The sequence below is a fragment of the Phocoena sinus genome, chromosome 3 (assembly GCF_008692025.1).
Source record: "Phocoena sinus isolate mPhoSin1 chromosome 3, mPhoSin1.pri, whole genome shotgun sequence".
In the NCBI taxonomy this organism is placed as follows: Eukaryota; Metazoa; Chordata; class Mammalia; order Artiodactyla; family Phocoenidae; genus Phocoena; species Phocoena sinus.
In genome coordinates, this window is record NC_045765.1 from 49,306,436 (window position 1) to 49,329,199 (window position 22,764).

The following is a 22,764-nucleotide window of genomic DNA, read 5'->3' on the forward strand; positions in this document are numbered from 1 at the left end:
ACTAATCTTCTCAGTGAGTATCTTAAGGATCTTTTAAGATAAAAAGTGAGAACACAAGAAGGATGTCACCTTAAATTTTATTGGCAAACACTTTAGCAGCTATAAGCAAGAAAGAAAAGATCTGGGAGAACAGAAAGGACAAGAGAAGTGGTGAAAGGGCAGCAGAGATAACCTTTGTCTACATCACTTTTTCTTTTTTTTCTAGTCAGTAGTAGTAACCTGACTTTGACATTCAAAATTATCTCCTATGCCAGGGCAGCACATGATCCTTGAGTAGCAATCTGCCAGACGTAACATTTTATATATATTACATGAAATAGAAAGTTTCCATTTTATAAAAAAATTTAGGGCTTCCCTGGTGGCGCAGTGGTTGAGAGTCCGCCTGCCGATGCAGGGGACACGGGTTCGTGCCCCGGTCCGGGAAGACCCCACATGCCGCAAAGCGGCTGGGCCCGTGAGCCGTGGCCGCTGAGCCTGCGCTCCGCAATGGGAGAGGCCACAACAGTGAGGGGCCCGCGAACCGCAAAAAAAAAAAAAAAAAAAATTATACACACACTTATATATTTATATTCTATTTCCCCCATAAATGTACATTTAAGTAACATATCCTTTGTGGCTTCACAGCACTGTTGTGAAGGTAAAATGAAAAAATTCAGAATGACAGTAAATAAAATCATTATGCAAGCAAAGTGATCATATCCCTATAATACACTATTCAAATCTAACTAATCTTATTCTATAATCCTTGGGCCTCTACCATCAATCAGAAAGTTAAAAAGTTTCAGTTCAAGGTATCAATCACATTTCCAATAACTTTATGAGATTACTAAATAAAAAACAAGCACCAGCACCCTTACCTCCTTTCTAGTGTAATGTATACTTTTAAAATTAATAATTCCAATAAAATAGCAGACTTTTTCATTGTCAATATTAACACTGTTTCAGGCAAGGTTGGTTCTTTAAATATCCATGCACATTTATGTACCAAATTCTAAGAGAGCAAATTGCAATTTTGTCAATTTTACAAAACTCAAAACTATAAAAAAAAAAAAGATGGGCAAAGGTCAAAGTGCACTAGGAGTATAAGTACACAGATGATGAGCTACATGTTAATTAAAAGAAAGCTGGGGGCTTCCCTGGTGGCGCAGTGGTTGAGAATCTGCCTGCCAATGCAGGGGACATGGGTTCGAGCCCTGGTCTGGGAAGATCCCACATGCCGCGGAGCAGCTGGCCCCATGAGCCACAATTACTGAGCCTGCGTGTCTGGAGCCTGTGCTCCGCAACAAGAGAGGCCGCGATAGTGAGAGGCCCACGTACCGCGATGAGGAGTGGCCCCCACTTGCCGCAACTAGAGAAAGCCCTCACACAGAAACGAAGACCCAACACAGTCAAAAATAAATAAAATAAATAAATAAAAATTAAAAAAAAAAAAAAAAGCTGGAATTTTTAAGTAAAAACTATTACATTTTGGAGAATTATGAACAGATTACCTTAGTAAATCCAACTGCTAAATTCTAAAATAGATATATAGCATTTCCACCTTCAAAAAATGTTACCCGGGCTTCCCTGGTGGCGCAGTGGTTGAGAGTCCACCTGCCAATGCAGGGGACGCGGGTTCGTGCCCCGGTCCGGGAAGATCCCACATGCTGCGGAGCAGCTAGGCCAGTGAGCCATGGCCACTGAGCCTGCGTGTCCGGAGCCTGTGCTCCGCAACGGGAGAGGCCACAACGGTGAGAGGCCCGTGTACCACAAAAAAAAAAAAATGTTGCCCATGCCATGCCAACCTTGGCACCTCCATAAACACCTTAAAATAGAGATGTGTAGACAGACTTCATTTCACTCCTGAGAACAGTAAGACCTTTGATCAGTATAGTTCTAATCAACATTCAAATGGAGGAGAGGAAAAAGAAATTACATCTCTACCTTTACTTAGAAAGTTCAGATCCTAGATAAGGAAGATATTCTAAACACAGAGAGAAAGGATTTTTTTAAATAAGTAAGAATGGAAGAAAAGAAGCAATGTTATTTTCCCATGTTATAGGGACCTTCAAGGAGTCTCATGACCTAACAGGTATTAACACTGGGTAAGGATGTGAAGTATCTAGTGAGAAACAGGCAAAACTCAGATTACTGGATAAATGAGGTGAGTTAAACAAACCCAGATATCTTATACATATATTTAGTATTCAGACTCTGAAAAACAAATGCAGAGTTAGGTTGCTTCTGATGAAATACTTCTTGATGTGACAGTGTTAAAACTCAAGATGGGGGACTTCCCTGGTGGCGCAGTCATTAAGAGTCCGCCTGCCAATGAAGGGGACACGGATGCGAGCCCTGGTCCGGGAGGATCCCACATGCCGCGGAGCAAATAAGCCCGTGCACCACAACTACTAAGCCTGCGCTCCAGAGCCCGCGTGCCCTAGAGCCCGTGCTCTGCACCAAGAGAAGCCACCACAGTGGGAAGGAAGCCCGTGCACCACAACTAGAGAAGGCCTGCGCGTAGCCAAAAAACCTCAAGATGAATAGTTACAAGAAGGTAAAAAAAGGAGTAGAAAAAGACTAGACACCAAGAAAAAAGAGTGATCACAGATTCTAAATATTTGTTTAATGTGAGTGAACAACTGACTGTTAATAACTGATAGTTAGAATTCTGCACCAAATACAAAAGCATGTTTACAGACAAAGGAATGGGACCATTTAAATTTAACAGCTCCTAATATGTATCCATAAATGCACTGTGAAGGAAATTGCCAGTCTGAAATAATGAGTCATGTTGAAACTTAAATACATTAGGGAGTTTTTTGCTGTAATTTTCTATACCTTTATGATTGCTCTTATTTATTCTTTCATCACCACTTACCATATAATCTTTAAAAACTGACAATTACAATACAGTAGCAGCTATGGTACCAATACTAATAGTAGCCCAACAAGACTTCCAGAAGTGTGTCACAAAAATCTGAGCATGGTTAAGATCCTTGATAGGATCAAATGCAGGGCCACTTCCTACTTCTCTTACACAAAAAGCAGTACCCAAGAAGAGTATTTAAAACCTTTTAGGTCTTCATTTGTAACCAAAACTTATGGAAATTCATTTCTGTTTAACTACAGGGACAAGTACATTTTGGAAAGAAAGACATTTTAAAATTCTGGAGCCATGGCTATGTTAAATACACACGTTTCTAGACAAAAAGGGGCTTCCATTATAACAAAGAGATTAGAAAAGGTAATAATATCCACCTAAAATTACTATTCTACTATAGTCTTTAAAAGACCCTAACAGCATAATCAATCATTATTCATTTTATAGATACCTAAATCTGTAAATATGTAAAGACAAATCATGTGATCCATTCAAGAGCAGGCAGACAGCTTACCTGTGGAACTAAAACTCAGCTGCAATTCCATGCAAGTAAAATCTATCACAGCATATACATTTTTCTAATGTTTATCTGCACAACAAATTAATGTGTTCTAAGTCTCAACCAATAATCACCTTTCAGTTAAAATAAAGAACCAACAAAAGAAATTTCCTAAGTTTAATGGAAGTTACAAATGAGGATTCCTTAAAATTCACATCTTGCATAATAATGTCCTAAGAACGTTTCAATTATCTATCTTTTAATTTAAAAAATAAAAATTGACTAGAATTAATTTTTATTAGGGGAAGTGAACAGAAATATTGTCCTAAAAATGTCTTATCTGTAAAAACCTCAAATTTGTCTTTTTCCTTCTAAATGAAATCTCCATTGCAGGTACTGACACATCTACTGAGCTAGCACCTCAGCTTTACAGATTTAGACATATACCCAATCCCAACGACAAAGAGTAAAGGTTCTCCCTTACCTTAAGCCCCAAGCCAAGAAACACCACTAACTACTTTAGGAAAAAGCCAAGACTACCTAAACCTCATCCATTTTCAGAAAAATCTACTACATGTTTCTGAATGTGTGCTGTTTTACATTCTACCTCAGTGTGATTTTTTTTTTTTTTTTTTTTTTTTTGCGGTACGCGGGCCTCTCACTGTTGTGGCCTCTCCCGCTGGGGAGCACAGGCTCCGGACGCACAGGCTCAGCGGCCATGGCTCACGGGCCCAGCCGCTCCGCGGCATGTGGGATCTTCCCAAACCAGGGCACGAACCCGTGTCCCCTGCATCGGCAGGCAGACTCTTAACCACTGCGCCACCAGGGAAGCCCCTCTCAGTGTGATTTTTGTTTCAGAGGTGAGACAACTAATGACTACGCTACTGGGCCACAGGAAAAAAACCTCCTGATCCTAACGTGTATCAAAAGCCATTAAAAATGTTCATACTTAGGACTTCCCTGGTGGTGCAGTGGTTAAGAACCCACCTGCCAATGCAGGGAACATGGGTTCGAGCTCTGGTCTGGGAAGATGCCACATGCCGCGGAGCAACTAAGCCCGCATGCCACAACTACTGAGCTCGTGCACCTCAACTAGAGAGCCCATGTGCCCTGGAGCCCGTGCACCACAACCAGAGACAAGCCCACGTGCCACAACGAAGAGCCCACGTGCCACAGCAAAGACCTGATGCAGCCAAAAATAAAAAAATTTTAGGGCTTCCCTGGTGGCGCCGTGGTTGAGAGTCCGCCTGTCCATGCAGAGGACGCGGGTTCGTGCCCCGGTCTGGAGGGATCCCGTGTGCCGCGGAGCGGCTGGGCCCGTGAGCCATGGCCGCTGAGCCCGCGCGTCCGGAGCCTGTGCTCCGCAACGGGAGAGGCCACAACAGTGAGAGGCCCGCGTACTCAAAAAAAAAAAAAAAAAAAAAAAAAAAAAAAATTTTACATTTGAGTCTAATTACAGCTACATGAAAGTTCATACACAGAAGAGAAACTAGAAATAAATATATACAAATAATTTTATCCTCTTCTGTCTCTTCTACATTTTCTGTAATGCAATGCTTTTATTTCTACTTATAAAAAAGTAAAAAAACAGGAAGTCTGACACTGAGATCTATGTTCAGAATATTCCTTTGATAAGAAAGTACTGGAAAAATAAGTAAAATCTGAGTTGATTTTATCAGAGTATAAGTGAATAAATAACTATTAATTTCTAAGAACCTGTTAACTCATATTAAGAAACACAAATATTGGTACTTCTACTTCTTTTCAAATGAAAGCTTTCATACTCCCCTTCATTAATTACTGGCTTTCATAAATGAATATGATGTAAAAGAAAATATCCCTAGATTTATCTGGAGGGGAAAATATGACTCTCAGTTGTATCTCATTGTGATACTTGGACTATGGCTCCTAGTGCAGTAGCCCTCAGCTAAGCACACCCAGAAAATTAGACTACTAAAACATAATCTTACTTTTCTAATTGTGACCAACCTAAATATACATATGAGGACATTGATTCATTTAAACATTTACTGAGTCTTAACAAAATGCCAAGCATCTTGCTGGGTAATGGAATTACTTTGAGCAAGACAGACCTTGCCCTGCAGTCACAAGGCTAAGAGATGGAAATGAAAACAAATAATTATAGTACAAAATATCAAATGCTTTAAAAAAAGAGATTAATAATGAAGTAACAACACTGTGAGAGGATGAGGCAAGACAGTGGTAGGAAACATAAGGCTATAAAAGCAATATATGGCTTCTAGCCTACAACAATTGGGCCAGGGAGAATGAAGTCAGAAATGTTTAGGAGGCGGACCAAAGGACATAAGAACAAATACCTTCCTAACTTAGTATACTATAACTTGCCAAGAAGTCTTCCGGTCAAAATAAGTCTCTTTCTGTGAAATAGTGAACGGCCTCCTTAAACAAGTCCCACAGGACTTTAGAGGCACACCAATTCTATAAAGCCACTACATATATTTCAGAAAATTATCACTACTTTTTGATCTTAAGAACATATTTACAAAATACTCATTTTACCCTTGTAGTTTATTTATCAGGAGATGTGATCTAACAGCTGCTACATGGTGATTTTTCTTCCCATCTGAGCAACTGCAAAGATTACTAGTCAGAGTTAACTTGGTAAGGACTGCAAACCTATAAGCAGCATGTAAACTTTAGAGTTCAACCCAAGTATACACCCGCTGACCACGGAGTCATAAAATGACCTAAATGAACCTTATTGCTGCCTTTTCCATCATACTCAGAAATGAAACAGTCAATCTCCTGGTGCATTTTTTTTACAAAGACCTGAACTCACAGAAACTGCACACCAAGTCCTTTCACTAGCAATTCTTGTCCCTACCTATAGGGCCTGTAAGGAGAATCTAACCCTGTCATGCACTAGACTGATTACTTTGTAAGAGGCAGCAGCACTTAACATTAGTAAGTGAAATATTTTTGCAAAGAGTTCAACATATTTTCACATTTCAAAAACCATAAAATTTCATTTATATTTAATGATTCTGAGGTACACAAAGCACTTTTTATAGCCTGCATCATAATACTCATATTAACTCTGTTTAATACAGGAAGGTTAGACAATCTCTCCAAAGTCAAACAGTGAATCACATATAGAACTAGAAGCTAAATGCCCTAAGTCACATAATGATGCTCTACTAAAATAGATAGATGATAGATAAATAGATGGATACAACTGTCCAAAAATATTGCAAACCCCATCACTCTTTTTAAAACATATTATCAGGACAATTTTTTGTTATTCATAGCTTTTTTTCCCCCAGTTTTATTGAGATATAATTGACATACAGAACTATATACATCTGGAGTGTACAGCATTAATGATTTGATTTACATACATGAAATGATTACCACAATAAATTTAGTGAACATCCATCATCTCATATAGACACAAAATAAAAGAAAAAATACACATTTTTTCCTTGTGATGAGAAGTCAGGATTTACTCTCAACTTTCATATGTAACGCAGTAGTATTAATTATATTAGTCATGCTTCACTTCCCTAGTACTTATACATCTTATACCTGGAAGTTTGTGCCTTTTGACTATCTTCAATTCCCCTCCTGCCACCCCCCACCTCTGGTAACCACAAATCTGATCTCTTTTTGTATGAGTTTGTCTGTTTGTTTTTTTTTTTTTTTTTTTTTTTTTTGCGGTACGCGGGCCTCTCACTGTTGTGGCCTCTCCCGTTGCGGAGCACAGGCTCCGGACGCGCAGGCTCAGCGGCCATGGCTCACGGGCCCAGCCGCTCCGCGGCATGTGGGATCTTCCCAGACGGGGGCACGAACTCGTGTCCCCTGCATCGGCAGGCGGACTCTCAACCACTGCGCCACTAGGGAAGCCCTGTCTGTTTGTTTTTGAAGTAAAATTGACCTACAACACTTATGCTAGTTCCTGGTGTACAACATAGTGATTCAATATTTCTATACATTACAAAATGACCATCACAAGACAAATTTTTACAATAAGCCTAACAAGCAGCAGTAAATTAGATGTATTTGTACGTATTTAACATATGTAATATAAATAACTTAAAACATTCCTCATTAAAGACAGCATTTTAGGTAGAAACGCATGTTTGTTGTTGAAAACTGCTTGCCTGAACATTTCCTAAACTTGTAGAAATTTCTCTAGTGATTGATTTATCCCCGAGGTTTACTTAGACCCTTACCTTTAAGGAGTCCAAATACTTAAAATGAGCAATTATTTCTAATATAAAGAAACCCAACATGTCCTACTTAAGCATAATCCCTACACAGTCTCTGTAACTAGGATACCTAGGAGGTTTTTAAAGTGAAGAAAGATGAGGACCCCAAAGAAGATCTGTGAGTTCAGTCTGTTCATGCAGTGGGAGGAAGAGACAAACTCCTTGACTAAGATGGTTTCTCTCCCCTTTACTACACTGCCAACAAAAATGGTACTGGGTTTCTCCTAGCCAGTTAAGGAGTCATTTCTTCTAGCCTTCCTCCTTCTGATTTTCCTCTAGTAAAGTAATAGATATGTCCCACACCTACAAAAGGAGTGGAACGAAACAGATAAACTCTAACAGCATGAGATTTCTTATTTGTCTACAGGGAATAATCACATACAAACTGGATTGGCTTAGTAATATCCTGTTACGTGCCTTTGTTTCACTATGACGAGGTGGACCATGCTTAAAAATCCCTAAAAATCAAAAACTTTTATAAATTTAGTTAACTTTTTTTTTCTTTTTTGGCCACCCGTGTGGCTTGCAGGATCTTAGTTGCCAGATCAGGGATTGAAGCCGGGCCCATGACAGCAAAAGCTCAGAATCCTAACCACTGGACCGCCAGGGAACTCCCTAAATTGAGTTAACTTCAAATTAAGCTAAATAAGAAAGTGCAATAGGAAATGATGTACACAGCTACAGTATGATTCCAACATATCCACTGCAACTACATTATATGAAAGCCTAACAACTGCTCTGAAATGCTATGTTGTAGCAACATGCCAATCTCCTATGAAAATTTTCTTGAATCTGGAATATGCAAAAAGTAAATTTACAAATACAACCCACTTTAGCATATCATTTATTACATTTTAGGATGTCTAAACGAAAAATAATCTTCCATGACAACATACTAAGAATGAAAATATACGTGACCTCGGCATTTGCATTTACTATTTCTTATTAACACCTTCATCCAAAATCATTACTTATGAGTTAAAAATAAGTATTTTAATTTTGTAGTTCTAGGAAAATCATTTGTATTATTAAAGTCTAAGCAGTGACTTTAGATCTTTAACCCTAAAAAAGTAACAAAATTTTTATTAAAAGAAAAGATGCATGATGTGAGCTTTAAGTTGAACATATAACTCCAAACAAATGGGGAAACTAAACAGAAATAATCATTTCGAAAGATAATTTTTACCCATGAAAATTACAGAATATCTATGAAAAAATCAGTGTAAATAGTCAAAAAAAACCCTAGTGAAAACACCCTTAGGAGGTTTAAGTTCCCACCCAAACTAAATTCTGATATTAAGAAAGAAACCAAAAAACATTACCCAGACCAAAACATTTCAGGGAACTTTAAAAAAAGATAGCAATTAACTATAATGTTAAAACTTGTCACCTTCTACCCAAAACATAAAGTACACATTTAATACTTTCAAAAGGATCTCTACCAAAATACTAAAAACACAAAGGTAAAGAATATTCCAATAGACCTTTCTCTATTTCTAGCCTCTTCCATATATGGTCAATTTCACTAAATCTACTTCATGATTTCCCACCTTCATTTCCATCTTTGTGCTCCAAGCTTGTTACTGTGTGTAGGGAAAGTATGATGAACACTCAAGAGGCCCATATTCTTCTATAAAACTTTCAAGGGTGTCCAGAAGTCCCTTTCACTTTAATCAGACCATCACTAATGTAAAACTCAGAGGCTCTTAGTGTACATTTATTCATATCTGTGCTCTACTCACACACTCGTCGTCCTCAGAAAGCAAATAAATATCATTTCAGACATCAAAATGCTAATGCTGTCTCCCTTTCCCATTCTACTTCCTTCACAAGGCTGACACACTGGACTACAGATGAGTCTTCCTAAGTGTTACCATCCCAACCCAAGAAACCAAAACGGCAAAACAACAAGTTAGTTAACAGGGTTTCTCAGGAGGACAAGGAAATATACCAACAGGGAAGTAGCTGTCTCCCAACAGCCCCAACTTCACCATACCTCCACACCTCCCCAACTACCCCTTCTTTCTGCCTCTGCAAAAACTCAAATTTTCCACTAAAGTGATCTGATCTAATGAATCAAAGCCTACCCTTCTCTTCATCTACCCCTTTTCTTTCAGCCAGAAAGCCCTCCCCTCCACTAGGAGGATAAGTAAGAAGAAGTGACAAGGGGGCAGCAAATGATCCCTTCCCATGCCTTCCTTCCCGAGACAGTGAGATAGCACCTCTCTCCAACCCTCCCTCCAGCTTTTCGTCTTTGCTCATGGAGATATGCTTCAGAGACTACCTGTGCCCCAGTGTCCCAAATAAGAACTTCACAACCTTGCCCCTTGAAAATGATTACAAAACCAACCAAAAGTTGATATACTGCCGCTATTTCTTTCAAGGGTCCCAGCAATATTTCCACAACACTACCCAAAATATTTTTTAAAAAACAAGCCCCGCACCGATAATCCTACACCCCAATATCTTCAGTTGCCCTCTCAGGACTTACAAAACTCATTCTTCCTACTACCCCTCCTTTTATCACTCTGATACCTGTAACCAAAAATCCCTAGAAGCTGCCGGTATACCCCTCCCAGCTCGTCCTCCAATAATATTAGATACCAGGGTAGTCCTTTCAACCCCCAATCAAACTTACAAAAATCTCAATTTTCCCAACCCCTAATGGTATTTAAAAATCATCAGCTCTCCTGGCACTATCAACTCCTCAATAATGACATCCCTCAATAGGCTTATCAGGTTCCCAATAATTCCTAAAACATTTCGATGCCCACAAATCCCTTTCAACCACCCTATTTTAATTCAATACTCTTGAACCTTTAGAACTCAGAACTTGCTATACATCTCTCAATGTCCCTACTCTCCCTTTCTCCCCTCATGTTTTCAAAAGGTCCTCGATACTCTGCTTCTAGATCTTTTAGTCCCGTAATAATATTATTTGTAAAGCCCTTGATATCCTGATACTCCCTTCAAGATCCCGATATTCAAATTTTAAAATCCCTCGACAGCCCCGCTTTCTCCCTCAGTTCTCAAAGAGCAATGTTTTAAATTCCCTCACTTCCTTCAGCCCCTTTGAGCACCCCAATATTTACATTTAAAAAACCCTCGCAGTCCTCCCCGCACTCCTCCCCCCCCCGGCCCCCCCAGCCACACCGCCTCTACGCCCCTTGCTCTCCCTCCCCCCCACCCTCACAATGGTGATAGTACTACAGAGAAGACGTCGCCGGGACCTCCCGACCGCGGCCCCTCCGCTCCGCCCTCCCCCACGCCGTTTCCCCTCCCCCCACACCCCCACGGGCCCCCAACGCCCACGTTCGCCAGCCCCGGCCCAGCCTGCCTCACTCACATCGGCTCCAATAACTTGGCCAGCCAGGACTTGAGGGCATCCACATCCTCTATGAGCATGGTGCAGGGAAGGCGGGCTCCGCCGCCGCTCCTGTTCGGGCCTGCCGCGGGTCGCCCCTCGCCGCCTCCTGACGCCTTCTTCACAGCTCTCAGTGCCCCAGCCCACCGGGCATCTTAGGAGACTTCAACCTACTCCCCCGGCCGGGGCCTAACAGGAACTAACCCAAGAGCCCTCACTCAACGTAGCACGACGGCACGAAAGGGCGGGAGACAGCGTCGAGTGGCGGGCGCGGGAACCAATAGGAGACAGAGGGGCCGTGCGCGCAAAGCCAATGAAAAGGCTCGTTCGCCCCGCCCGCCTGTCGTACCCAGTGAAGGAGGAGGGATTTAGCAAGGTAGGTAGAGAGCTTAAGTGAACTCCTGGTGCAAGATGGTATCTTGGAGAAGGTGCTGTGGCTCTTAAAGGGGCCGCGGCGCCTTTTTTTTTTTTTTTTTTTTGACCACGCCGCTGACCGCCGCGGAATACCGCTGTCTGCTGCTGGAAGTGCGTGGGGGAATCCGGCGAGACCCTCAGACTGGCTCCTTCCTCTCGTTTTTTCCTGGAAGCACACACTCGTGTCCCGAAATGACTCAGCTGTAGTAAATCTGCAACACAACGTGAAATACGTTCACGTTCGACATATCGTACAGAACGAAAAATTTTACTTTTTTTCCTCGTACACTCATTTTGCTCGGCACACATACCGGTATCTTTTGCTGCTGTGCTTAAATTATGCAAAATGCTATGGCAACCATGCTTTGGACTCCAATAATCGTCATTTTTAAAACGTGGCGCAACGGTTGTAAAACGCTGAGGCCATTTAAATTTTACCAGTATTTTAAATATATTTTTTATTTAGGAAGAAAAAGGATTCAAATTTTTACAAAAATTCTCTCTTCATTGCCTATCTAAAATTCGGTGGGAGTTTAGTGCAGGGAGGATTTTCGTCAGAAAAAAAGTTTTTAAAAATAATTTTTAAAAAATTGAAATCACTGAAATAGACAGTTTAGTCTGTACTAGATGAAAAATCCCATTTGGAGTTTTGAAATGACTGACTTGGCACTGGTGTTAGAATGTTTACTTAACAACAAATACTGAGCACCTGCTATATACCAGCACTGTGTAAGGCGCTAGGATTCCAATGGTGAGCAAAACAGAGTCCCTCCTCTTAGAAAGCTGAACAGTATATGGGATAATGCATTATAACACTATGAAAAATACCTGATGAGCACACACCTCATGTAAAAGAGACGGGTCAACCCAAAATAAGCAGGCATGCTATATATATATGGAGCAGGTGTAGGCAAATTTTTTCTGTAAAGGGCTAGACAGCAAATATTTTTGGTTTTGTGGGCCATGAGATCTCTGGCAACTACTCAACTCTGCCCTCTTGGCATGAAATAGGCCATAGGTAATATGTAAACAAACGATTATGGCAGTGTTCCAATAAAACTCATACGAAAATTTCAATTTTAGAGAATTTTCACAATATATCGTTCCCTTGATTTTTTTTTCAACTATTTAAAAGTGTAAAAGTTATTGTTACCTTGCAGGTGTCCAGAAACAGATGCCAATATGGTTTGGCTTGCAGGCCGCAGTTTGTGGACCCCTTACCATACAGTGATAAAAGCGAAGTGCACTTAAAAATCGTCTAGTGAAACTCCTTCACTGACACCTCCTCCCCAACTTTGCGTATGAGAAAAAAAGCCCAGAGAGACTGAGTGATTTACGCAGAATTGCACATCTGTCAATGGAGCAGAAGTAACATCCACATCCTCCAACAGCAAGCCCAGAGCGTTCCCACATTCAACTGTTGCCTCTTCTTCCCTTTCACCTCCCCTTCTTGCTTTATGCTTATCCACATTTTCCCTTTACTTCTTTCCACTACAGAGATGAAGTGTTACCCCCAAATGACAGAAATTTTAAAAAGAGAAATGTAAAAGTGATTTGATTAGGCCTAGGGCTAGGCAAGAACTTGATAGCATGATTGATATGGAATAGGAATTGCCTTTATCACAGTAAATCACTCCTCTGCAAGAATTTCAAAGTACTTTTCAAATGTATTTATAGAACAAAATTTTCAAGCCTTACTTCGGAGGTGAGGGTGTTGAGATACCAACTTCCTAGAGACCAAGGGCATTATTTAACCAAACACAGAGAGTAGAACAGACATGATTACAGTAGCAATATTTGGTTTGGAGACTCTGGATAATTTATTCCTTTCCCCCTATTTTTCAAATGTGATGTTACTACTTTTATAAACTGAATAGAATAAAATAGATAGATGGATATAAACTAGTATTTTGAATGTAGATGTTGAACTCCAAACTGTGTCTTGAGAAAGTGGCATCTATAGAAGAGTTGCTTTTCCAGAAGTGGAAGTGGGATACAATACAGGCAATCCCACTCCCATGCCCGACTCACTCCATTTGCTAAACAGTTGGTTCAGATTTGGTCAGTAGCCATGGCCCAGAATTTTCCATATACTTTATTTGTTGTATGCACAGAACTGACTCATCTGAAGTCCATGAATGAATGAGGCACTGGTCAGGGAAGATCCCACATGCCACGGAGCAACTAAGCCTGTGTGCCACAACTACTGAGCCTGTGCTCTAGAGCCCGCGAGCCACACTGAGCCTGCATGCCCTGGAGCCTGTGCACCACAACTACTGAGCCCGCATGCCACAACTACTGAAGCCCGCGCGCCTAGAGCCCGTGTTCCACAAGAGAAGCCACTGCAATGAGAAGCCCGCTCACCACAACGAAGAGTAGCCCCTGCTCGCCACAACTAGAGAAAGCCCGCACGCAGCGACAAAGACCCAACACAGCCAAAAAAAAAAAAAAAAGAATGGCTAACATAAGCAAAACACCCAAAAATACCTGACAGTGCTGAATGCTGATAAGGAGGCAGAGAAACTGGATCACTCACACTTCACTGGTGTAATGTAAAATGGTAGCTACTCTGAAAAACACCTCGGTATTTTCTCTAAAAACTAAACATGCAACTACCATATGACCCAACAATTACACTCCTGGGCATTTATCCCAGAGAAATGGAAGCATATGTTCACACACAAAAACCTGTACACAAATGTTTAGAGCAGCTTTATTTATAATAGCCCCAAACAAGAATCAGCTCAGATGACCTTAAACAGGTGAATGGTTAAACTGTGTGACACAGCATACCATGGAATGCGATTCCATGCTTCCCTCCAACAAGGAAGGAACTATTGATACATGCAACAATTTGGATGAATTTGCTGAGTAAGGAAAAAAGCCAATCCCCAAAGGTTACATATTGTATGTTTCCATTTATATAATACTTTGAAAATGACATAATTTTAGGAGCAGAAGACAGAGATGGGGGTGTGGAGGGAAACTGGGCGTGTTTTTTAAATGGCAGCATGAGGGATCCTTGTTGAATTGGAACTGTTCTGTATCCTGAATGTGGGGGTGCGTATGGGAACTACAGAGAAGATAACATTGTATAGAATTAGACACACAGACATGCACAAATGAATACACATAAAACATGTCAATGTCAATATTCTGATTATGATTTGCAAAATCATAAAACTAGAATTTTGCAAATGTTGCCATTGGGGGAAATTAAGAAAAGTGTGCAAAAGTTCTGTCTGCATTATTTCTTACAACTGCTTATGATTCTACAATTATCTCAATTTAAAAGAAAGTTGCGGGCTTCCCTGGTGGCGCAGCGCTTGAGAGTCCGCCTGCCGATGCAGGGGATGCGGGTTCGTGCCCTGGTCTGGGAAGATCCCACATGCCGCGGAGCAGCTGGGCCCGTGAGCCATGCCGCTGAGCCTGCGCATCCGGAGCCTGTGCTCCGCGACGGGAGAGGCCACAACAGTGAGAGGCCTGCGTACCGGAAAAAAAAAAAAAAAAAAAAAAAAGAAAGTTGCTTCACACATAGAGAACAGTGTCAACAGGGAGAAAAGGTTGAAAGTGGCATCTCTGGATGTGTGTGTACCAGAAATAGTCCATGCCCCATTCTCAAAGATCTTCATAGGGACCTCAGTCTGCCATCCTTACAGATTAGAAAAGCAAACAGGAGGAATGTGCAAAGCTCCACTGCAGTAGGGACTTTTTTTTTTTTAAGCAGGAAATAGCAACAGTAGACCGACCAAACACCAGTTCCCTCTGGTTATTCCTCTGATGTTAGAAGACAACTGTCCTCTCTTCCTTGGATTGAATAAGCCCCTTGGGATTGGGACACATCAAATAATAATAACTCATACTCCTTGTGTGCCAGGCACTCTGGCCAATGAATTCTGCATGGATTAGCCTCTTTCAATTCCTGCATTCAGCCTTTCTTTCTTTCAAGAAATATTGATTACAACCCTATCATAGGCAAAGCGCTCTTATAGGCCCTGGGGATACAGCAGCGAATAAAATAGGCATTCTCTTGGAGATCTATTTTAGCAGGAGGAGAGTGATGACAAATAAAGAACTATATCATATGTTGGGGGCGATACATTCTATAAAGAAAAATAAGGCAACGTGATGGGAGAGAGAGTGATGGGGAAGGACTGAGCAGTGGTCTGGAGGGTGTTAGTCATGTGGATTTCAGGAAGAAGAGCTTTTCAGGGATGTGCAAAGACGCTGAGGCAGGAACTAACTTGGCAAGTTTGAGGAAAGGAGGAAAGCAATAGGGCTGGAGCAGAGTGAGCCAGGAGGAAAGCGATGGTAGAAGAGGTTAGAGAAGTAGTAAGAAGCCAGATCATGGGGTACTTTGTTGGCCATGATAAGGACTTTGAATTTTTATTCTGAGTGAAACTGGAAGACACTGAAGGTTTTAAGCAGAGGAATAAAATTGTCTGATTTAGTTTTTTATTTTTAAACACGATAACTATGGCTGCCTCATGGTCATCAGACTGGAGGGGACAAAAGTGGAGGTAGGGAAACCAGTTAGGAAGCAATAATCCAAGCAAGAAATGATGGTAGTTTGGACTAGACCAGCACTGAAAGAGATAGTAAGAAGAAGTTGGATTCTGGATATATTTTAAAAGTAGAGTCAATGAGTTTTGCTGACAGATTAATTGTTGGTATGAAACACAAAAAGGAATCAAGGATGACACCAAGGTGTTTGGCCTGAGATGGGGAAAATGAGGGAGGAGCAGATTTAGAGACTGGCTTGCAGATCACGAATTCAGTTTGGGACGTGAATTAGACATCAGACATTGTCTTAGACATTGAACACAGTGGTAGCCGGCCTCCAAGATGGCCCCCAATGATCCTTACCTTGTAGTTTTCACACCCAGGTATACTTTGCTCCCACATTGGATCAGGGCTTGTCTGTATGATCAACAGAATACACTAGAAATGACAGTCATTGACTTCCAAGACTCGGATAAAAAGCATTGTAGCTCCTATTTTGGACCTCTTGTTCTGGGGAAAGCCAGTCATCATGTCCAAAGGCACTCAGTCAACCCTTCGCAGAGTCCCACATTGAGAGGAAGTGAGGCATCTTACCAACAGACAGGACTAACTGTCTAGCCTTGTGAGTGAGCCATGTTTGAAGCAGATCTTCCAGCCTGAGTGAAACCTTCAGATGACTGCAGCCCGGGCCAGCATTTCACTGCAATTTCATGAAAGCCCCAAGCCAGGACTACCCAGACAAGCTGCTTCCAAACTCCTGACCCACAGAAATTGTGAGTGATAATTAATGGCTATTATTGTTTTAAGCCACTAAGTTCTGGGTAATTTCTTAGGCATGATAGATGATTAATATAAAACTCCAAATAGAATGCCAAGTAGACAGGTGGATCTGAGAGTCTGGAGTTCATGAGAGAGATTGGGCCTTGTGTTAAAAACTGGGGATTCATTAGCATGTAAAGTGTGTTGAAACCATGGGCCTAAATAAGATCACCTAGGAAGTGAGTATATCTAGATAGAAAGGCCATTAGGGCATTCTCCTATTTAGAAGGAAGGGGAATAATATCCAGTAAACTGAGAAGACTTGGCCAATAAGGCAGGAGGAGAACAGAGAAAGAAGAAATGTGCCTCAGGAAAGATGGAGTTTTCAGCTGTGTCAGATGTAGTTCTTGCATCAAGTAAGATGAGGACATGGAATTGACCATTGGATTTGGCAGCATGAAGGTCATTGATGACCTGGACAATTCCATGAAACGGAGGAGGTGAACACATGATTGGTCAGAGTTCAGGAGAGAAAGAGAAGAGAGGAATCAGAGATAGTATGACACTTCTCTTGAAGAGTTTTACTGTAAAGGGGAGTAGAACAATGAAGGTACCAAAAGGTGTGGTGGGATAGGGAGGATTTGTTTGCATTTCATTCTGGTTTTTTTGCTTGTCTGCTTGCTTGCATTAGGTTAGAAGATATGTATGAATGTAGATTGGTATGATCTAGTAGAGAAATGAAATTTGATGATGTGGAAGGTAAAATCTCTTAGTAGGAAAAGACAATGGGAAAAGACATAGTTTAGACCAGTCTGATTTCATTGTTATTGTAAAAATAGGAATCCTAAATGTCATAAATGCACAAAAGAAATTTAAAAAATATAGCTACTGAAATTGGAAGCTCAATGATATGTTATTGGTTGTCTTTACCTATTTCTTTTTTTTTTTTTTTTTGTGGTACGCAGGCCTCTCACTGTGGTGGCCTCTCCCGTTGCGGAGCACAGGCTCCAGACGCACAGGCTCAGCGGCCATGGCTCATGGGCCCAGCCACTCCGCGGCATGTGGGATCTTCCAGGACCAGGGCACGAACCCGTGTCCTCTGCATCGGCAGGCAGACTCTCAACCACTGCGCCACCAGGGAAGCCCCTACCTATTTCTTTTTTTCTCCTCCTTTTCTTCTTTTCCATCCATCTGTCCATCCTCTCCTTCCCTCCTTGTGTTTCTTAAGAAGCCCCTACTTGTGTTTCTTAAGAAGCCACTACTTCACAATGGTGATGGAAATGCTGGTAACAATTTAGATAGGTAGGTTATTTAGGAACTCAAGTGTCACATTTCCCATATGACCCTATGACACGGCTGGCAATGCTCTGTGCAACGTTGACAAGAGCAGGCTGAAGCATATGGATCCTGAGTCTGGAGTGGCATGGTATGAGTGAGTGATTTCTAATTCCTAAGAATTACAAGTATCACCACTTTAGGAGAAATCTAGGCAACAGGGGTTTCTCAAAAATTTGGTATTTGAAAAAAAAAAAAAAATTTGGTACTTGAGAAGTGCAACTTCTCTAATTTGGTTACATTTGTCTAAATATAAAAGTCTCTCTAATTAATATGGCTACTTGTTCCTAGTTCATGTCAATCAGATTTAGAATTCCCATTAATTAAATGACTGTCTTAGTCTGTTCGGGCTGCTATAACAAAATACCACAGATTGGGTGGCTTATAAACAGCAGAAATTTATTTCTCATAGTTCTGGAGGCTAAAAGTCTGAGGATCAGGGTGCCAAGCATGGCCGGGTGAGGGGCCCATTCCAGGTCGAGCACTCCTTTTTGTATCCTCACAAAGTGCAAGGGGTTGGGGAGCTTATGGGCTCTCCTATATAAGAACATTAAACCCATTCAAAAGGGCTTCACCCTCCTGACCTAAGCTCCTCACAAATCTTAATGCCAACACCTTGGGCATTAGGATTTCAACATATGAATTTTGTGAGGCCACAAACATTCAGACCAGACCACAGCACTGATCAAACTAGCTTCCAGTATTCACCACTTCTCTTTCTTTCTCTTTAGAGTAATTTTTCTTGAGCACTTAGCCCATGAACCACACATTGGGCTAATCACCTTCCTTGGTATAGCTCATTGTATTTTCACAGCAGGCCTAGGAAGTAGGTACTATCATCACACACATTTTACATGTGAGGACCCAGAGTCCCAAGGTTGAAGGAGCAGAGCTAGCACAGGACAGAGCTTCAAGTCAGACCCCAGCATCTGACTCCAAGGCCGGTGAGCAGAGCCATTGCACACATGCTTCCTCTGCTGCCCAGTAACTGTCGGAGGCTGCATATAGAGCAACCCTGGGATCAGCTAAAGTCCATAAAGCCTAGAAGGATCTCCTTCTCTTTATATTCATTGCCTAGGTCATAAAAAAAGACAAAACTGTTCACCATTCAGGAAACATAAAAGTTAAGGTAGAACACTAATGTTGGGGAAAAAACCCATTTAAAAACAAAAGGTGTCTAATAGGATAGGGAAGTGACTACTATATTTATTGAGTGCCATGTCTGTGGAACAAGTATGAAAATAAATGCCCCCAATTCCTTCCTTGAACTGTGTCATATAAAGGTTGGGAGGTTAGGTAAATATGCATGAAAAACAAATATAAAGAGACTCAGAGACAAGCCAAAGCTAGTTATAGCTTTATGCATCTGAATTTAGAAATGCTGATTCAATTGAATTGAGTAGAGTGACCGGTGGGGTGGGTTTGGAAGAAAAACAAAATAAAATAAGGCGGAAATGAGTTCTGTTGTGGCATTTTAAAGAATGAGCACAATATGGTCTGATAGTTGGTGAAGGCATACCACACAATTATATGGTGATAACTAGCTCAGTTAGGCTAGGAAAGAGATTATTATGCGGTGCAGGTAAGCTTTTTCTATTTTAATCAGATTCAGATTAGTGTTTATAGATCAATTTTCCTAAAATAGTAATAAAAATATCTGACATTTTAAAGTGCTTACTGTATGCTGGGCATATATATACAGGGTTTATACCTAAATACATATTATTTCTTTAATCCTCTATGAGGTACTTACTATTATTACCTTTATTTTACAATGGTTAATTTAACTGCCTGAGGTCACTCAGCTAGTAAATGATGAACTTGGTCTGATTCAGAGCCTGAGCTAATATCCACTATGCTACCTTTCTAATTTCATTTATCTAGAGGGGGTAATCCACATGGCATAGCAAAGAATCAATAATTCCCAATTAAAAAGCCATATTACTAAGCTGTAATAACTTTCATTTTCTAAATACCTCTTGACTCTGTTTACCTTTCTCCACCTTTACTGTCACCACTAAAGTCTAAACTACTGTCACCTCTCACCTGGACAACTGCAACAGCCTTCTGCTTCCAGTTTTGCTCCCTTTCAACCCTTCTTCAGAAAGATCTCTATAAAACACAAATGGGACCATGTCCCTTCCTTACTTAAAACCCTTCCATGGCCTCCCATCGCTCCCATAGCTTCAGTGTTTGCCTCTTCCACTAGAAGGAGGTGACTGCACTTGTCTTGTTCAAGAGTTGTATTTCCAGCATCTAGGATAGTGCCTTGTATATAGTATAAGTGAATTAAATTTTTGTCGAATGAATGAAAACCAAGTGACCCTTGAAAAATATATGTCACTTAAATAGGAAAATTTTAAAAAATGCAGTTGGAGGCATGGAGGTAGGTTTTTCATAATTTTCATAATTTGTTATCACACCATCACTTCTTTATTTTCTTCTTTAATGGCTCATGCACTTTATTTTTTGCGGTACGCGGGCCTCTCACTGTTGTGGCCTCTCCCGCTGCGGAGCACAGGCTCCGGACGCGCAGGCCCGGCGGCCATGGCTCACGGGCCCAGCCACTCCGCAGCATGTGGGATCTTCCCGGACCGGGGCACGAACCCGTGTCCCCTGCATCGGCAGGCAGACTCTCAACCACTGCGCCACCAGGGAAGCCCCTCATGCACTTTAGACTGTAAGTTCCATGAGGGCAGGGGCAGTGTCTGTCTTGTTCCCTACTATACCTTACCTCTATGTCATGTTCATAGGAGGTATTTAATAGATATTGGTTGTATGAATAATTTCAATAACCAACGTGGATTGGAAGCTGATGAGTCAAAGATGACAAATAGTACTGGTTAGGGCAGAATTGTAACAGGAAAGCCTAAGCCTAGTTATAAGAGCTGTGGATGATGAGGATTCTTTCATTCATTCAATAAATACTTATAAGGCACCTACTATGTGCCAGATACTGTGCTAGGCAGCCTCTGCTATCATAGAGCTTAACTCTAATGATAAATCAACAGGCAATTAAAATTCAGTGAGATAAATTTCCCAAGGGAGGGCGGGAAGGGGGTGCTTCAGAGAATATTTAGGAACAGACATTCAACCCAGACTTGGGCTGTCAGGAAGTGATGTCTAAATGGTTAGTAGCTAAAGGTAGAGAGTGTGGAAAATGATGCAGAGTATTTGTACGTGTAAGAGCCTGGAGGCAGGAGAGCTACTGGTAGGTTCTCTATAACCTAAGGTTCATTCTTAACTTCCTTTCATTCAACAAATTTTTATTGAGCCCATACCACGTGCCAGGCATTGTGTTAGGCCATCATTAAATTTATATTTCAAAACTAATTGTTGGAAAATGTAAATACAATATATATTACACATATATAATTCAAAATTTATTTTTGTTAAAATTTTTATTAAAAATTATTTTCCCTCTATTCCATTAGGAAGACACACTTCTGGGCTGGGCACACCTCCACCCCTCCAGGTGCTTTGTAGATCCTTAATGATTATTTATTGAATTAATAAAGGAATGCATGTGAGAGTAACTAATCTGACCACCAGAAAGTGAAAGTCTCGGATCAGCACTTTTCAATACATCTTTGTTTGATGATGGAAATGTTCTATATCCGCACTGTCCAGAGATATAGTAACAACTAGGCACGTGGACTTTCCAGCACATGAAAAGTGGCTAGTGCGATTGAAGAAATAAAATTTAAACTTTACTTAATTTTAATTAATTTAAATAGCCACAATGTGGCTAGTGACTAGTACTTCAGACAGCTCAGTCTTGGTTGGTGACACGGATGAAACAGTCTGAGCTTGGCACTGGGACCAGGTGGAAGGCTTCCAGCCTCTCCTTTAATAAAATGGAGATTGTTAATAAATGGCTACAAAATGTCTAAATTCTGGACTTTTGAATGCCACCGACAGTGATAAATATCTGTGCACAACGGCAACGCATAATTAGCACCTCAGTCACTGAGGACGAATACACCTTGCATCCTGACAAGACACCCAAACCAGCTCCATACGGTGAAAAGGTTGAACGTGGGCTATCCCCTCATCAGTCAGGGCGCACTCGCGGCAGTCTGCGACACCGAACTGCATCATGGGCTTTGTAGTTCAACATGCTCATGACGTCACTACCGGTTCCCCTCTGAGTGGCTTATCGGGTACACTTCCGTAGCCTGTTGTTCTCTGGGAAGTGTAGTCAATAGATGCCTGCAGGACGTGGGGTCTACGGGTCTGGGAACTACGATTCCCAGCAGGCTATGAGATGCCCCCGGAGGTACTTAATTAGTGAGCCCGAGATTGCCTCATCAGGTGTGAAGTGTGTGCTTTAGTGTCGTGGTAGGCCTGGCTTCGCAGAGAGGGAGGGGAAAGGTTGTAACCACTCCTTTGAGGGGGATCACCGAAGTCACCGTCGTGGGTTTGCACAGTCGGACGGGCGGCGCCATGGCGGTGAGTTTTGGCGGGAAGAGGGTCCTCTAGGCCAGGCCTTGGAACACGGCTGGTTACCTGCTTTTGCCAGAGTCTAGGGGCCCCATGTGGTAGCCACTGTCCTGAAGGGAAGAAATCCTTTTCTAAAGAATGGGGAGGCCTTGCCTCCCACGTTTAAGGCTTGGCTGTTGTGAGGATGTGCCTTTTCTTGCTAGCTGATGAGCGAGGCCCTGATATCTTTAACTTTGTAGACTACTTCATGTCACGTGTGTTATTTCACCAAAGTTTCTAAAAACTGATTTGGAGAAAGAGGAGTATGTGACATTGATTTCTCCTTTCAACAAAA

At 41.4% G+C, this 22,764-nt stretch overlaps 2 protein-coding genes across 12 annotated transcripts in view; one reads left to right on the plus strand and one right to left on the minus strand.

Moving 5' to 3' along the window:
• RBM27 (RNA binding motif protein 27) overlaps positions 1-11,214 on the minus strand; it is a 70,450-nt gene extending 59,236 nt beyond the window's left edge. For 2 of the 5 annotated variants that reach the window (XM_032627358.1, XM_032627363.1), the window contains exon 1: positions 10,959-11,214. In XM_032627358.1, coding sequence (XP_032483249.1) covers positions 10,959-11,017 — 59 coding nt within the window. In that variant the 5' untranslated portion in view covers positions 11,018-11,214. The remainder of the gene's footprint in view (positions 1-10,958) is intronic. The other 3 variants (XM_032627359.1, XM_032627362.1, XM_032627361.1) reach the window with 3 other exon arrangements.
• A 10,922-nt stretch (positions 11,215-22,136) lies between these two features.
• LARS1 (leucyl-tRNA synthetase 1) overlaps positions 22,137-22,764 on the plus strand; it is a 67,146-nt gene continuing 66,518 nt past the window's right edge. For 2 of the 7 annotated variants that reach the window (XR_004349086.1, XR_004349087.1), the window contains exon 1: positions 22,277-22,439. Coding sequence is in view for 4 of the 7 variants with exons in the window: in XM_032625835.1 (XP_032481726.1) it covers positions 22,434-22,439 (6 nt within the window). In the remaining 3 variants the exon portion in view is untranslated. Of the gene's footprint in view, positions 22,440-22,764 lie in introns of all 7 variants that reach the window. The other 5 variants (XM_032625835.1, XM_032625833.1, XM_032625836.1 and 2 more) reach the window with 5 other exon arrangements.